The sequence below is a fragment of the Panonychus citri genome, unplaced genomic scaffold (genome assembly GCF_014898815.1).
Source record: "Panonychus citri isolate SS breed McGregor unplaced genomic scaffold, ASM1489881v1 Contig00143, whole genome shotgun sequence".
Classification (NCBI taxonomy): Eukaryota; Metazoa; Arthropoda; class Arachnida; order Trombidiformes; family Tetranychidae; genus Panonychus; species Panonychus citri.
Genome location: NW_026515548.1, coordinates 292,501 through 309,851, shown reverse-complemented (window position 1 = coordinate 309,851; position 17,351 = coordinate 292,501). Strand labels below are relative to the sequence as shown.

Sequence of the window (17,351 nt, the reverse complement as noted above, 5' to 3'; positions counted from 1 at the left end):
TGTAATTACAACGATCATTACCATTTAGTTAAATAATTCTCGTGAAACTTTTCGAGTTTTATCTTAATTCGATATTAATTTGATAATGATGTTAGTTGATTGCCCAATTGTGATCACGGAAACGACTCTCGTTTAATGTTTATAATAATGATGAGGATCAATATGATTAACGAATTGATCATCTTAATTGTAATAATGATGAGAGCTGAATTTTCAGTCTCCTGGCTGTTCCTACGGGGAAATATTCAGATTTTTCTTTTTCCTTTTTCTTTCTCTTTTCCTTTCTCTTTTATTTACCTGAGTTTCTGGCTAACGAAAGGGGAAGATAAGTATTACTTATCATCATCACAATCGTCATTCGTCAGTTGCTTTGTCTCTCATGTTAATTATTTCGCTCAACAATTAGTGAGAAACTTGATTGTTCACGACTAAGTTGAAACTTCATTCTGTTGGTCACATTGATTTGAATCGTTTTCATCTTAATCATGATTAATTGATTAATCTGTTTAATTGATCAACAAAAGTTAATTTTGTGAACATGCCGATCGACACAACTCTAAATGATTGTGATGAAAATAGTAACTACATTGATCCAAACAATAATAGTGATAAAATTGAAGTAAATAACAACAATGAGATTAATGTCAAACCAAATATCTACAATCAGATTAGTTTAAATGATTCACTTTCAATTGATTTTGACATTGGTGATTTTAATGAAGATAATCTTTATTATCCTGATCCAATACGATCTTGGCTCGCTGAAGACGCCAACTTGGCTGTTCGAGCTCGAAATGTTTGTTACACTTATGGATCAGGTACGAATACAACTTGTGTACTTAACAACTTGTCGATTTCAGTTCCTGTCGGTACTATTTATGGCCTTTTGGGTCCGAGTGGGTGTGGTAAAACAACTTTATTGGGTATTATTTCGGGTCTCATGAAACCAGAATCAGGACTGGTCAAGGTTTTTGGACAAACTCCTGGTTCGAGGGAATCAGGTATGCCGGGTTCTGCCCTGGGGTATATGCCACAAGATACTGCTCTTCAAACTGATCTAACAGTTTATGAAACTCTTTGGTACTTTGGTCGACTCTTTTTCATCCCGACACCAGTTCTAAACAAACGAATTGAAAGGCTGATAGAAATGCTTGATATCCCCTATCCTAATAAATTAGTGTCCAGCCTTTCGGGTGGTCAATCACGTCGAGTCTCATTGGCCTGTTCAATTATCCATCGGCCAAGATTAGCCATTCTGGATGAGCCGACGTGTGGAGTTGATCCACTATTGTGTCATCGAATTTGGCAATTGATGTACAAATTTTCATCGGAGGAAAACATGACCATAATTATTACCACTCATTACATCGAGGAATGTCGGAAGGCGGGAATTGTGGGCTTCATGAGGGCTGGGGAAATATTGGAAGAGGACAGTCCACAGGCACTAATGGATCGCTATCAAACTGCTTCACTTGAGCAAATGTTTTACAAAATTTGCTTCTCACAGAAACGTCGAAATACAATAATCCGTCGTCGATTGTCCAGCAAAGGTCCAACAATCGCACCAGATGATAAACAGCGAGATTTCAATTCCCCTTACAAAAGTCACCGTGTATCTCATCCAATTCATTCATTTTTCTCATCAATTTATACTCTCACTTGGCGATACTTGATGCAAAGTTTGCGATCTCCGATTTACATTTTATTACTCTTCGTCTTTCCAATCTGTTCACTCGCCATAATGTACATTTGTGTAGGTCATTCTCCATTCGATGTTCCTATTGGCTGGGTCACTGATGATCCATCCGATTATTCAGGGCTTCATGTTCGAGAGTCTAATTACTCGATTGGTTGGCAAACTCATCGAATTCCTTACTATCCTCAAGAACTTTATGATGCTATTGATCATAAAGTTCTGAAGATAATTAAATACTCTTCTCTCGAAGACGCAATAACCGATGTGAGAAGTTTAAAGTTAAAATGTGTTGTACACATGCGACAGTTTTTCTCAGCCTCATTTCACGATCGAGTTGATATGTTCTCTCAGAAGTCCGTTGAAACTGACACCATTTCACGAGGAACCATTTGGGTCTTTGCCGATCTCTCCGATCAGTTCATGTTGACCACTGTAACTGCTTCCATTGAACTTGCGCTACTCAAGATTTTCAATTCAACGGCTCCCGCTTTTAACAGTTCGTATATTCAGAGGCAATTGCCTGTGGCCATTGGAGATCCGGTTGAGGGTGGAATCGAAAATATGTTCAAGTTGAATGTATCTGAATATCTAACACCGGGACTCATTGTATCTACTATATTCGCATGTGCATTTGCAATCTCATCGCTGGCACTCATTTCTGAATCGAAGGATAAAATGTTTGTCCGTAATTATGCCACCGGCCTTTCAGCGGGTCAAATTGTTTTCTCTCAAATAATCTCTCGATTTATCTTCCTTTCCGTTAACGGAGCTCTCTTCCTCTTCGTCAGTGTTTTCATCTTCGGTATTCCTTGTCGAGGTTCAATCTTTATTGCGATCTTCCTTATCTGGCTTCAAGCGTTAGCTGGATGCGCAACGGGAATGTTGTTCGGCTCAATGTTCCCCGACTTTGAATCGGCTCTTTACGTCTCTCTTGGTACTTTTGTATTCATCACATCGATTTCAGGGCTTTTTTGGCCGATTGAAGCGCTTCCATATTACATTAAACCGATTTCGTTTATTTCACCCTTTACCGAAGCAGCGATCGCGTTGAGAAACGTTATGATGAAAGAGAGTCAAAATTTCCAAGTTAATATTCAACCTGGAATAACAACTTCGGTCGCTTGGATTTGGGCCATGATGCTGGGCTCAACGCTGTTCCTTCAACGACGAGTATTCGCTTCCTGATAACTTTTCGTTCATCATAATTATGCCTCAGGATCGATTTCGATCACAGTTCCCTCGCTTCCACTCGACTCTTCGTCCTTTTCACTTGACTTTTCATCTGTAAAATAAAAATCGAACGAATATTAATAAATTGATTCTCGATAATCTTTGTTATCCAAAAGTCAACATTGGAAATTATTCGATAGTTAATAATTTTAATAGTTTTAATTGTTGGTTAATTTGGCGTTGAAAGCACTCACATAAATCGGTTAAGTGTTTGGTCTTTGTTTTAATTGTTTTATTTACAGCTAATCAAAATAGATACTATTTACAGAAATTATATCAACATTTTAGTTTTTTGTTTTAACATTGATCGAATCAATTTTGATTTGTTTTGAGAGTTTGGTAGCTGATTAGGCTCACAGTTAATTTAGATTAAAATAGTTTCGTTATTCGGAGATGGAGGCGAGAATGAGTCTTTCGAATGAAGTTAATTGTTGGAATGAAAAAGAAATGAAATGCTCGTTACAATTAGTGAGATTAGAACTGAATAAACAAATTGTTCTGCTTAAAATGGAGCTTTTGTTGATGAAATAATTACAATTAAATCAATAAGAACATTTCAAATTGATTCAATAAGGTGAATTTGTTATGAATGTTTTTCCAAAATGAATCCTCGATTGTTTCTAGTGTTGTTCATGGTTTTTTGATTGATTAGCCAAATTTTCAGTGGCAGGATGATGATGATTAGACAAGGAGAAATCAATTGATTTAGTTGTCATGCATTAAGGACAATTTTGCATTTCAATATCACATTAATTGTTATCTTGTTTCTTTGAGAGATGAAGATGAAAGAGAGATCATTGAAATTCAATTGATCATAATTTGGGTAATGAGGTTGCTTTTGTTTGTGAACCAATTTCGCAGCCTATTGAAGTGAATGAAACAATCATGATTGGTTATTATTCAAGACTAATTAAGCTTGACCATCATCATTAGTTTACTTGCGATTATGGTTATTGTATTAATATGATTATCATCATCATGCATTGCTTGATCCACTAATAAAATCAAAGATTTCCAATGGATAATTTTTAAGGCCAATGGATAAACCTGAATCAGTTTCCGAGTTGTTATTGTCCAAAATTGACCGGGATCCATTGTTATTAGCACCATTAGGACCATTGGCGATATCATTATTGTTGTTATTAGAACAAGTCTCCGATGGATGAGCTGAATTACCATCACCTCCGCCATTGCTTAAACCACCGTCTTCACCAACATTACCGTGAACATCGAGTTGACAACAGTCTCGAAGCTCTTCAACCATATCATCAAAATTTTTCCTCAATGACTGTTGATACTCATGTTGATCTGATGCAATCAGCCGTTCATTTAATTGCAGACAAACCTCACAAACTGAGATAAATTGTCGATAAAATTGACGCAGTTTGGTTACCTTTGAGATTGGATAATTTTTTGTTTCATTGAGAAAAGCTTTTGCATAGGTTAGAGGACCAGAATTTACTTGGACGGAAACACTTCCTTGTAAAGTTAATTGGAGTCTTTTGAGATCGGGAGAATCAGAGAAAGCGACTTCTTCTAATTGTTTTACTCGAATTTCCATTTCATCGATGGCCACTTCAATCGGAGATAATATTTGAACTGATTTAGAAACAATTGGTACCCGTTTGACCACATAGGGGAGACAGTATTTCGTCACCAAAATGGTTCGTTTTTTACATTGCTCTTCACAATCACTTGACCTGGCCTTAGATGGGTCAATTAGAGAGAAGGGCGTTTCGAACATGAATTTGTTCACATTGTTCACTTTTTCAAAATCAGTAATTCGATCATCTGAAGGATCGGTTACATGAGAATAAGGAACAACGTGGGTTATCTGAATATAAGCGTATCGAGGATCACAGTCTTTCTTTTCGTCGATCTCTTTTTCGGACATGATGAGTTTCACATTAGTTGGACCAAATTTAGATGAAAAAAGATCTTTAAGGCGCTGAGAAATTTCTGGTAAAGATGTTACTTTTGGTTCTTTATAAATATATTCCCGTCCTGAATCATCCTCGAAATAGTCTTTACCAAAAAATGCTACTTTATAATAACGACCGAGAAGCCGTTTACCGCTTTTCTTTGTAATCAAAATCTTATCATAAATTTCACTGATGTTACGATGAATTCGACTAAGTATCTCGTAGTTACGTGCTTTCTCATAAAAGGGAGCCATTATCTTGTAAATTTCGGGAACCACTTCGTACCTTTCGGCTCGGGTGAATAAGTCAACTGCACTTTCCAGACTAGATAAGAGAGATTCCTCTGAAAATTGTTCCTCGTCACTGTTACTCTCATCTCGACGAGTTGAATTAGACAGCTCTTCGTCTCGAGGAATGTTCAATGAAATTGAAGAAAAGGCTTTGGCTCCAAGTTGATGTTGATTCTTGTTACGAAGATATTCAGCTTCCAAAGCTGCGATATGAGCTAAACACTGAGCTGCTTCTGAAAAATTATTGTTCTTAATATGATTTTTAGCCATTGATTCGAGCCAAGTGCGTCTCAATGCTGGAGAGGTCTCGGCATAGCTGTTGGCTAAATGGTGTTGTAAATCCAATAACATTTCAGAATCATTTTCATGCTCTCTCATCGCTGCCGTAGCCATAAGTACCGTTCTGACCTTCTTAGTTAACTCTTTGACTAGTGATGGGAAACGACCTCCTTGCATTCCCTTATCCGATCCTGCATAATTGTTAATCACGGCCAGTGATTCTTGAAATCGAGGATTGTTCATCAACGCTAAACCAGAATCACCAAGTAGCCTCGAAATGGATATAATTACTTGAAGATGCATTCGAGTCATTGAGAGACCATTCGAATGGTCAAAATTAGCTCGCATGAGAAGGTAAAGTAAAGCGGAAGATTCATTGCGAACGGTGACAATCCGAGAAGACGAACAGCGTAACAGTTCTAGACACAATTTGCCAACTAGATTAGGATTACCCGAGAATAGAACTGACGGAAATTTATTAACAAAACCTCTGAGGGAAGCGAAAAGGTGTTTCAAGAGAGTTTCTGATTGTCCTAATTGAAGAAAAGTAAGATAAATGGAGAAAATTTTCTTCATAAGAGGATTATCGCCTTCGTTACCAGAGATACGATCTTTGAGATGAGATGTTATCAGACCGAGCTGATCCAAAGCGATAAGACCCACTTCGGTGGCTAGATTAGCTTCCAGAAGAGACGAGAAAAGTACATTTTCGTGGGTAATGTGGTTTTCGTTTGATTCATTATCTTCGAATCGAGGTCCAATGGATGTTTGACTTGACATGTTCGAACTTATTCTCGAAGGTAACGTGTTCGCCTTATCAGATGCTCCCGATCTTTTGGTGGAATATTTTCTGCCACTGTATTTGAATTCGAATAGACACATTTCGGTTAAAGTTAAAATTTGGATTATTTGAACATCTGATGCTTGATGTAACCATTTAGTCATCATATCTTCAGTTACATGTTTGATTATCCAAAGGTGTATAATCAACAGATCTCTGACTTCCTTGTTATTTAGTTTATCAAATCTCACTGGTAATGATTGGGATCGCTGATGATGATGATTAATATCTTTATTATCCATATTGGCGGGGGAAGTTGATCTCGAATCTGTTGATGGATTGTTGGTTGTTGACATTTTCCCTAATGATAAGTGTCCTTGTTGACTAATTAATTGAAGTTGATTAGTTTGTTGACTAAGAGCTGAAGTGACATTCTTTGAATGATTATCTGGATCAGGTGAAGGTGATTTAGATGAAGAATCAGGCCCATCTACTGAAAGTTCATCTGAACTTCCAGGAAAAAAACTAGAACCTGGACTATTGGTAACGACCGAAAGGCCAACATTAGTAATAGGAATAGTTCCTGCGATATACTGAAGATAACTGGAATCTCGATTAGCAGTCGAAAGAAGTTTTGAGGTCGATTCCAGTGTTGAATTGCGACGTAAACTATTACTTTTGGTTGTACCATCGATTGTATCAAGAGAGGCGAGAGAATAGGTATCAAAGAATGAGACTCGTTTCGATGAATTTAGACAGTTGAGAGTAGATGATTTATGGGGAGATGAAATTCGAGTAGAATTGTTATTATCATTGATGAGATGTTGAATGGCAGATGAAAATCCGGAAACATGAATTCGGTTAATGTTATCAAGTAAAACAGAAATGAAGGGGAAGTAGAGAGATGCAATTCGAGATTGTTGTTGTCTGTATTGGTATCGATCATCGAATGAATGTTTAACGAGTAGATTACGCAAAACTGAAATGGCCATACCACGAACTTGATGAACCTCAATCAACGCTGAACGAACCTCTTGAAGTATAATACCAACGATAAAATGAGTTTTGGTAAATGAATCAGATATTGCGATAGGATTTTCTTTCGTAGCAGTTTCACTTCCTGGCGATGTTTTGGCTTTGATTGAGGACCCATTTATTGGCAGGTTAAGAGGTACATGGTGTTCATAAGCTGTAATGATTGCAATGAATTCGAATTTGTAATTGTGAAGGGCAACACTATCACGAGCCGTGTGGAATTTATCAAGGTACAATTTGATGAGACGGAAAACAAAACCACGATCCATTAGGGAGAGACATCGAGTCAGGAAGAAGGCAAGAGCTTTGTTAGCTAATTTAGTCTCGGAGGGAAGACCTCGATATTTGTGCATAATTTGTGGCATTATAAGGTCGATAAATGCTGAAAGGTTTGTATGATATTCTTGAGGGAAACGTTCATTTCGAAGCATTTTAATTCGTCCAGAGGTGAGAAGATGATTGACCATAGATTTAACAGCAATTTGGAGGAAAAACCAGCAGTGAGAGAGAAGGTTATTGATAACCATAAAATCATTGAAAGATGAACGAAGAAGTGAAACTAATGAGCGAATGAGTTCCTCATGGAGGGTTGTCTTTGAATTGCTTGTAAAAAGAGATTCAGAAGTGAAAACGTACTAAATTTTAGAGAAAAATAGAGAAAAAATGAGTTAATAAAATGATCGAATAAGGAAACAAGAATTAACATGATGGTTTTTCAACAAAACAGGTTGGTTTGGATTTAATTTCTACTACAGGTATCAAACTATTGTTTACGACGAGACGATAATTAGCGATTATTTCCATTTTTTTCTGATTTCAACGAGATTTTCTTACCTCAACGTAGCTTTGAGTAACTTCTTCTTTGTTGACTGAATGAATTCGATGCAAGATATCAATTATAATTCGTACAATATTAAGTGAAACATCTTCACTGGTCGTAGCCATGAGAAGGCGTAATAATTGCGTCATGAGGACCGGAAAAAATCTGATAATATCACTGATTTCAGAGTCTTGAAGGTTCTTCAAAATTTTTGGCATTCCATGTTGAATCTGAACAAATTTTGAGATCTCCCGACCCGCCTCAGATCCTGTATTGGTAAGAGTAGTGTTAATTGAACCTGAACTTATGCTTGCCGTGTCTACTCCTGACAGATCATTTTCATTATTACTTTTCATATCCAATATTTTATCAACATGAACCAAGAAGGAGTGAAGATGAGGATCACTTGGAAATATACTTGAGACAAATTTGAAACCAACTTTAAATAATTCTCGACCTCCATCAACCCATCTGATTTCGGGTCCAGAAAACTGTTTCCAGGATAAAAAATTGTTTGAATGTTTTTTCAAGCAAAGAAGATGATCATGATGATGATCAAGAGAATGGTGTTGATGTATGAAAGAAGAGAAAAAAATCAAAAAAGGAAAACAACATTATCATTAAATTTATAAAGTTATTCGTTATGTTTAGTCAAACAAAACCAAAAAAGGTTGTATGACAAGATATTGGAAAAAGGCAAGAAAAGAAAAGAAAGTAAGAGGTGGAGGGAAAAGAAAGGAAAATTCAAGAGAAAAGAGGTTATAATGAATTAAGAAATGATGATGAGCAATGAAAATAGCTATTAATTAGACTCTATTAATAAAACATTAAAGCGATGATGATGATGATGATGCTTACCCCTTTGCCTAAGCCTAAAGGCTTATATGAAAGGTAACCTGGAGGAAGGTGGGATGATACACTTATGCTTTGCTCTTCAAGATTCAATTTTCCTCGGTTTGGATATATGGGAAGCCAAGAGTAGCCGATGGGTGTTTCAATGGATGATTCTTTCTTTTTGTGTGACGAAGTGGAACATGAAACATGATAGAAACTGAATAGAAGATGTTGCTTTTCATGAAGTACAACGGGCAGAGCTATTTTCACTTCCTCGTAAAATTCAGGGTTAGATGAGTGATGGGTTATTGAGGTTGTTACTCTTGAAACAAATTCACGATTGGAGGTACAAGGGCGACCGAAGATAACAGGCAAGGGAAGAGCAGATTCTTCATCTGAGTCTCGAAATTCAATGGCACAGCAAATGTTACGCGCTTTGGCGAAAAACTTTTGGCTATCATATTTGAGGCACTTCGGGAAAACATAAAGCAAATTAACATAATGGGTGGAGGGCGATGCTATTCGAGGATTAGTTAAAAGAAATTCTTGAACTTCAATGATAGCTGGTTCTATGGGAGGTGTTTTGAATGGCACAACCGGAAGGTGGGAACTGGTTAACACTGTATCAGGAATATCATTTGTGACGGTAGTGCTTAGCTCTTTGAGAGAGCAGCTTATTTTACCTGGAATAACGGTAACATTTCGGAGTTTCTCATTGTTTTTCAATTCATTCAGATGCTTAATTAGATCTTCGTCACTTAATCTATTGTTTTCTTGTCGATAAATTGATCCGAAATCAGATGAAGTGTCCAAACATTTGGTTGATTTAAACAATGGTTTTGCTGCCCATGCAAACGGCATCCGGTATTGGGTTCCCATCCTTTGACAAGTTGCTTTTGCTGTTTTGTGCATTTTAACACCCAATTTACCGGCACCATTTTCAGTTGATTTAATGTAACCATCACTGGTCGATGATATAGAACCGGTTAAAACCTTTTCCACACGTAAAACGAGAAACATATCGGTACTTGGAGAATGAATTGAGAAAATGGCTGACTTAGGGTCTACTATCCAGTCGTCTGTAAACTCTCGAGCATCTTCCATGTCCATTGAATCTTGTCTTTCTAATTTTCCTTTGGGTAACATTTCTTTAACAAGATCATTATTTACATCAAATCTGAATTCTTCCGTTATTTTACCGCGTTTGGCATCAAAAACAGCAACTGAAGTGAAAAAAGGTTCAATATGGCAGGTATTTCCTTCTATCGTTGTTTTTAAATTGAAATCAAAGGTATCACAGGTGAAGATGAAGCGAAAGCCAAATTGCTCCCGATATGGTTCCACCTTTTTATTGGGACGATATTTAAGTTCAATAAATGACCCTCGGCGAGATTGTAAATCAGGATAAACCATGAATACATTGACCCTTCCCTCTTTACGTTGCTGAGCAATAGTGTATTCAGTTTCACGGGAATATTTCATCAGTTCAGGATTTTTAGAGAATTCAAGATTCCTCAAGGTGCCGTATTTCAGGGTTGGAGGTGGTGTTGAGATTCCTTCGGAGAGAGCAACACTTTTACGGCTCGCGGTTTCTGATTTATTGGAAATGGCTCGATTCAGTGCTTCCAGCCATGAATCTAAATCAGTCTCTAATTCGGTGGCAAGTATCACACATTTATGTCCTTCAATCATCCGTAGTTCAAAAGCCCATTTTCCACGACGGGGATTCCGGACAACTTGATGACAAAGATCCAAATGAATTGATCCTTTTGATTCAGTTTTCCTTTGATCTTTAAAAAATTCAAGTACATAAGTGTTATCAATTTCCGGACGAAGACACATCCATCGTCTCTTGAATGATTTACTTGTCATCGACATGAAAGCGCTAGTCGCAGTTTCGGATCCTCTTAAAATATATCCCTCTTTTGTAATTCCTCCAATCACATTTTCATTTGGCTCTCGATCACCATCTTCCTCATCGTCAATCTCATAAACTTGGTCTAAAAGATTGGCCTCTTCAGTCAATCTTGGTAATTTAGGTAACTCTGTCCAAGAACCAGAGTATTTTTCATATTTAAATTCAATTACACTCCAATCACGTAGAAACCCATCAATACATTGCCTCACATGAAGGGAAACAGGTAAAAGGTTAGTGTCAAGGTTTAATTTGCTCGATAACATGAAGTCGTGATTATTATATGGCACCGGTCGAGTGGTTCGAATTAAACGATTTAGAGTTTTAGCCTCAAAATCGTCCATGGGGAAAAGTAACAGTTCTCTTTGAGGATCATTTTGAAGAATAGTTCTCATCTTATTAATTAACTCTTCGTAGTCCAAAGGTTCAACAATAAGAGGCCGAACCATTAAAGTTGTGTGTCGAACAGCAGCCGACACATTCTCTCGAACAGCTGCTGCTGATCCTGGTTTCGAGAGAACTTTCATGAATTTACGCTCAGACATGATGATGGAATAAAAAATGGCAATAATAATTTACAGAAGAATCAATTCACAGGATGATGGTGAAGAATAGAATGAAAAACAGGACAAACTAGGAGGGAGAGAGATAAAAGAAAGGGAAATGAGAATAGTGAAAGAGAAAGGAGAGAAAAGGAGAAAGATGTTGTTGGTTTGGTGCACAATAGAAAAGGGAACAGATTTAATTCACTAGTTAAATGGTCAGAGGAAAAAAGAAGTTGCCATTAATTGAAACAAAACAAACACAAGATGAACCATAGACACGAATATTGATCAAATCCTTCAAATCATTATAATCACATTAATAAATTGTTCCCATTAATCAAAGAAAACATGATTAAAACAAACGATCAACAACAATAACAAGAGTTCAACTGAAACTCTGATGTTCTCAAGGCATTTCAACAGCTCCACCTACGAGAGTCCATTCGAACCCGGCAAATATAATTCAAGTTAATTCTTTTTATTTTTCACTTGTGATTAACCGATTAACTAATTAACTAATCGAATTAATAGATCGTCTTTTTGATTTTAAGAACCCAGAATAATTATAATACCGAGAAATTAATCACGTTAAGAAACTTTGGATCAAAACATTAACTCAACTTCGTTCTCATGAAATTGAAATTCGATAATTTGATTGATCGAATGTCAAGTTTAGTTTTGTTTTGTTTTGTTTTATTTTCGAATGGTTTTAGTTATTAGATTAGTGCTAATTTTAGTTCTATAGATTATTTTTTTTCTTGTAGTATAAATTTGAAAAATTGTCAGTTTTCTAATTTCTGCAACTATTGTTCAGGTTGATTGATGGAAACTCATTTAGATGATGACGTTATTTAACCGAAATACAAAGAAATTAAATTTTTAATTGTTCACTTTTGGATTTTTTTCTTGATTTTCTGCCAGAAAATTTAGATACACTAAATGCTTCGTAAGCATGTTAATTGCTTCTTCCTAAGTTGATTATCTTTTGTTTTCACCTTGTAGATTGTACGTTGATAAGTAAGAAAAAGTTAATTGTTCGCATGTTATTTGTAATATTCATGTTGATTTTTGTTCTCATTTCATTTTAGTTTCTTTTCGTTTGTTTCAATTGGGATTCAACAAATAAAATTATCATTTAAAAACAATGTTGATTAAAATGACATGAAGACAAAGCGAGTGAGTGATGGGCAGTTGAGGGAACAGGTCAAAACATGGATTCTCAGAGATGGAAGAAAGAAAGATCAGATGAAAGTTGGAAGATCCGATGAACAACAAAGATGAAAAAGCGAAGCAATAACGAAGGCGATGCTTTTGTTATCATAATCGTGGATAATTAAGTAAGAATTCTGGAATCAATTAGAAGAAAAGAGAATGAGAGAGCATCAATCCAGAGATCATCTTTACTTGAGGCTTTCTGTGAGCAGTGGGTGAGCGTCTGTTCGCTTACTATTAATTGATTTGTTCATAAATTGTTGATTGTTGGTGATTTTCAAAAGTGTAATTTGAAAAGTTTGTTTGAATTGAAAATTTGATTAAAAGGAAAAAGAAAAATGAACTTTGTCTTCCTGCAGAAAAGGTGAAATTCATTTTGTCCATGCGAGTCTTTGGTTGAACATTAAACAAGCCTTGTAAATGTGTGTAAGTGTTTGTGTGTGTAATTAGTTTCGTGTAATTGGTTTCGTTAATTGTAATATATATATCACGATGATTGGAGAAGATGAAGATGATGGGAAAGAGACACAAAAGTTAGAGAGAGAGAGGAAAATACAATGTGTAAAAGAGAGGAAAAAGACTGATGGTAAAATATTATGAAAGGAAGATCTGTTTTGATTTTTAGCAATTGGATTCTATTGGTAATCAGTAGATAATCTTCATAATCCTTGATCTCTCGGGCGTATCCATATGACAGGGGAATCGTTTACGTCTGATACGAAAGAAAACAAAGTAAAAATTAAAATGACGCGAAATGTCAAGTGTACAGAACTATCAGTTCGACTTGAATGAAATCGACTTACTTATGGCAGATTTAACTTTTGCATAGATCTCCTCAGGAGAATCTCCGATGACTATTGATGTGAAATATTCAGCGAACTCTTGTTCCAATTTGATGGCTCGTTCATATAATTTTTTAGCTTCTTCCTCTGGAAACCTTTTATTCATCTCCATAAGTGAAGCAATTGATTTGGGCTTAATAAATATGGCTATGGGTTGAAGTCCGGCTGCTTGGAGTCTTTTAATTGCACTTCCACTCACATCAAGGATACAATGTTTTCCGGCCTCAGCCACGGAGCGTACAGAGGCCACAGAGGTTCCGTAAAGGTTATCGTTATATTGACCTGCCTCGATGAATAGATGATTCTGTATGTCTTTCTCCATTTGTTCACGAGAAGCAACGAAATGATAATCTCGTCCATCAATTTCATAATCTCGAGGAGGTCGAGTGGTATGAGGTACACACGATTGAAACCTTTCCGGATATTCTGAGATAAGGTCATCGTTAATACGATCCTTTAATGGTCCCAAAATTATTACAGGTCGTCGGTAACTGATCTCTTGTTGGACAACATACTCATAGGAGAGCACATTATCTTCTTTAGGATTATCTACTTCATTTGATGGATTAGTTTCCGGCTGTAAATCAAAAGATGAACATTCATTAAAACTTTATCAAATACTTTTCTTCAAATATAATTAAATTATTAGTTGATATCATAAAAGAGCGAAAGTACATACAAAAGACTCGACGTGCTCCTTGGTTGGTGATTTATCGTCTCTTTCATCACTTTCATCTTCAGTATCTCGAGATTTCATAAATGGAAATTTCCGTGAAAAAGAAAAGTTTTTCTTCTTCCGATCAATAGTAGACATCTTCCCATCAGAACCTGATTTCTCTTGAAATTTGACATACTTCAAGCGAGCTCGTTCTTTCTTCTCAACTCTTTTTCTGGAAGGTATAATACCAAGTTCCGATTCCTGGCCATCGGGCAACGCTCTTCGAGCCTGCCACCATTCATCATCGGAAGCATTGATTACATGAAGTATATCACCAAACCGGAAGAGTAATCCTCTGCTTGGTAAGCCCGAGTCTTTGGTTGGATCATAATCAAAAAGAGCTCGAACAAAAAATGACCTTTTAATGGAGGTTTTAAGGCTTCCAGAGGCATTCAGGATAATGTGTTCACGAATATCATGTATCTTTGCCTCGAAACGATTATACTCTTCAGGTCTGTACTGAACGACGAGAGTCACCGTTTGTCCAGCTCCTTTAAGAGCAGCAGCAGCTTGTTCATGATTAGCGTGTCTCAGATCAAATCCATTAACGGATAATATTTGATCTCCTCGCCTTAATTGTCCATTCAGATCGGCAGGTCCACCGGAGAGTATGAAAGATATAAAAATGCCTTCACCATCTTCACCTCCAACGATATTAAAACCAAGGCCAGTTGAGCTTTTGGTTAATGCGACGGTCCTTGATTCTCGAGTTGAATAATCACTCTCTTTGTCCAGTTTACTTCCAACAACATTAATCATCTCCTGTTTAAATGAATCAGACAATGAAATGGTTGAATAATCACTTTGAATTAATTTGACATAATTATTAAATTACCTGACCACTGGAACTATAATCTAGCGCTTTCGATGCTTCCGGAAGACATGGAGATGGAGCCATATTGTATCCTGTCGGGACCATACCAAAGGTCGTTTCTCGACTTTCCCTGGCTCCACTACGAGAGTTCCACCATTCATCATCTGAATTACCAACATGACTCTGCTAATTAAATTAGTATCAAATGTATTTGGTGAGTATCAAAATTCTACTTTTCGGTTATTTGAATTGCATTTTATAATTAATAATTAGTAATCAGAAAGAAAATATAGTAAGTTGAAAGTTCTATTGATTATATTCAAAGTTGATCATATTAATCAAAGATTAATGATGCATTGTGGGTAATTAAGGTTTGTACTAATTTGATGAGAAAAAAGTTCTCAAAGATGATGAATAATGAGAAAATATTAATTGAGAAAAGCATAGTAATGAATTTCATGGTTGATTAAACGAAAACAATGGCAAAAGTGTTTGAGAGTTTTGTCTCACTAACAGAATAAAGAAAAAAACTTAATTGTAATCCAAATGAGGCTCATTAATGAGTAAGATGATGATGGCTAAATTTTCATCTCATGTGAAGGGAATCGATAACTAATTAATTACCTTCTGAGGGAAACCAGAGTTCACAGAACAAGCTGTTATTCGTGTAGATGTTGAAGGAATGGTGCAAATTTGTTGGGGTGGATTCGGTGAATGGCTTCGATTGGTGTAATGTTGATAAATCGTCGGGTGATTAAGAGTTGGTCGAACGTTGCCTTTAAGTACTGTTAATACAACTCGATCGGCAGTTGATTTAAGTGTGGCCACGGCTTCTTCGTGGGTCACGTTCTCAAGATTTTTACTGTTGACAGCAATCAACCGATCGCCGACTTGTAATCTTCCATCAAGATGAGCAGCACCATATTCCATTATTTTGGTTACATAGATTCCATTATCACCTGGAATATGCTGGTTACCGATTCCTCCGGCAATACTGAAGCCAAGGCCTTTGTCTCCTTTGAGTAGCTCGATGACCACATCTTTACGTCTTTTGACCACAAGGCGAACACGATTACCGGCCTCTTTAAGTGCTTCAACAGCGACGGGATGAGGACAGTTTATTAGATCGATCTCATTTACCTTAAGAATAATATCATCAACCTGTAATCGACCATCTAATGCTGCTGCACCACCAGAGATTATTTTGGTTACATAAATATTTGTATCTGTATTAATTGGTAGATTTTCATTTCCAGCCACACTGTAAAAGTGATAATAAGATTACAAATGTAAGTTGGTATAAAGAAAACAAACATGATAAATAAACAATTGTATGAGAGATAATAAAGAAAATGATTAAATATTAATAGTGAACAATTTAGATGTAAACCATCATACTTACGGTCCAATTCCTCCAGCAATCGAGAAACCAAGTCCAGCGTTACCTCTTTCCAAGGTGATTTCCTCATATTCCCAAATTGGATGATTAGTTGATTCACATTTTAAATTGATCACTGAATTAGTTATATCATCAATGGATCGAGTTTGAATGTGACTTTTTGATGGACTAGGTCGACCCTAAACAAAAGAGTAATAAAAGATAAAACAAATGAATGTAATAAAATATGATAGATAAATTGAAACATGAGACAGCTAATGGATTATCATGTTTTCATCATGAGAATAGTTGAAGTAATAATAATGGTCTTACTTGATTAGGATCATGAGGATAAGATAAATGAGAACGCATTGAATGGACTCCAGATTCTGTGGTTGAATCAGGATAGAAATTGTTATTCTCATGGTAACCTCGATGAGCTGGTGAGCTTTGCATTCGACTATCAGAATTGATTTGATTACCTTGACCAGATCGTAGATTAGCCGCTTCATCGGAAAGCTGGTCGTCGGTCACTGTTTGTCTTTCGATCCTTGAAATTGTTTCCAAATTTGAGACAAGATTAAAATTGAAATTATCCATCGTGGGCAATAATGGCCCTCGATAATCAGATGAACTAACATCTTCATCACTTTGATAACCTCTAGAGTATTTTGTCTGTTGTTGTTGTTGTTGTTGTCCACTGGTGTCCGCTCTATCAGGTACTGATCTGGAATGTGACAAAGATTGGACCAAGTCCACTTCATCAATCGGAGGAGCGATAAGTGGACTACTTTCCCATTTTGAGGCTATTTGAAGGGTTTCCGCGGTTTTCTGTTGAACACTTTTATCATCATTTAAAAGAGTGAGTTCATAAAATTCTTGAATATCTAGAAGTGCTTGGAATAAACGAGATTTGAATATCCTTAGAACTCTTTCAAGAGCATTTCGCAATTGTTTGTCACGAGGAGATGTTAACTTTGAATGATATTCCTCCAACAGCTCCAAAGCTCGATGGGCCTCTTCTTTACGTACATGCATGT

The 17,351-nt window shown here is 36.4% G+C and overlaps 3 protein-coding genes across 6 annotated transcripts in view; 1 reads left to right on the top strand and 2 right to left on the bottom strand.

Annotated features, from left to right (window-relative positions):
- The first annotated feature begins 265 nt into the window (after positions 1-265).
- Positions 266-3,041, top strand: LOC128396307 (ABC transporter G family member 23-like). The gene has a single exon (XM_053356878.1). The coding sequence runs from the start codon at positions 539-541 to the stop codon at positions 2,879-2,881; it is 2,343 nt and encodes a 780-aa protein (XP_053212853.1). The 5' UTR covers positions 266-538; the 3' UTR covers positions 2,882-3,041.
- An 88-nt stretch (positions 3,042-3,129) lies between these two features.
- LOC128396306 (dedicator of cytokinesis protein 9-like) lies at positions 3,130-11,733 on the bottom strand. Of its 2 annotated transcripts, XM_053356877.1 has the most exons (4): positions 8,912-11,733; positions 8,403-8,544; positions 8,068-8,321; positions 3,130-7,868 (listed from the first exon to the last, which is right to left on the bottom strand). In XM_053356877.1, the coding sequence occupies exons 1-4, from the start codon at positions 11,345-11,347 to the stop codon at positions 3,903-3,905; spliced, it is 6,798 nt and encodes a 2,265-aa protein (XP_053212852.1). In that variant the 5' UTR covers positions 11,348-11,733; the 3' UTR covers positions 3,130-3,902. The 2 variants fall into 2 exon arrangements, with proteins under 2 accessions (XP_053212852.1, XP_053212851.1); XM_053356876.1 differs by having other exon boundaries at positions 8,068-8,544.
- Positions 11,734-12,208: 475 nt separating this feature from the next.
- The window catches only part of LOC128396199 (disks large homolog 1-like), a 5,988-nt gene continuing 845 nt past the window's right edge, over positions 12,209-17,351 (bottom strand). Inside the window, exons 2-9 of one of the 3 annotated variants that reach the window (XM_053356748.1) lie at positions 16,794-17,351; positions 16,645-16,700; positions 16,336-16,511; positions 15,558-16,194; positions 14,955-15,119; positions 14,081-14,881; positions 13,363-13,978; positions 12,209-13,271 (exon numbers count right to left, since the gene is read on the bottom strand). The exon at positions 16,794-17,351 is cut by the window's right edge and continues 35 nt beyond it. In XM_053356748.1, the coding sequence (XP_053212723.1) occupies positions 13,219-13,271; positions 13,363-13,978; positions 14,081-14,881; positions 14,955-15,119; positions 15,558-16,194; positions 16,336-16,511; positions 16,645-16,700; positions 16,794-17,349 (3,060 nt within the window). In that variant the 5' untranslated portion in view covers positions 17,350-17,351 and the 3' untranslated portion in view covers positions 12,209-13,218. Of the gene's footprint in view, positions 13,272-13,362; positions 13,979-14,080; positions 14,882-14,954; positions 15,120-15,557; positions 16,195-16,335; positions 16,512-16,644 lie in introns of all 3 variants that reach the window. The other 2 variants (XM_053356747.1, XM_053356746.1) reach the window with 2 other exon arrangements.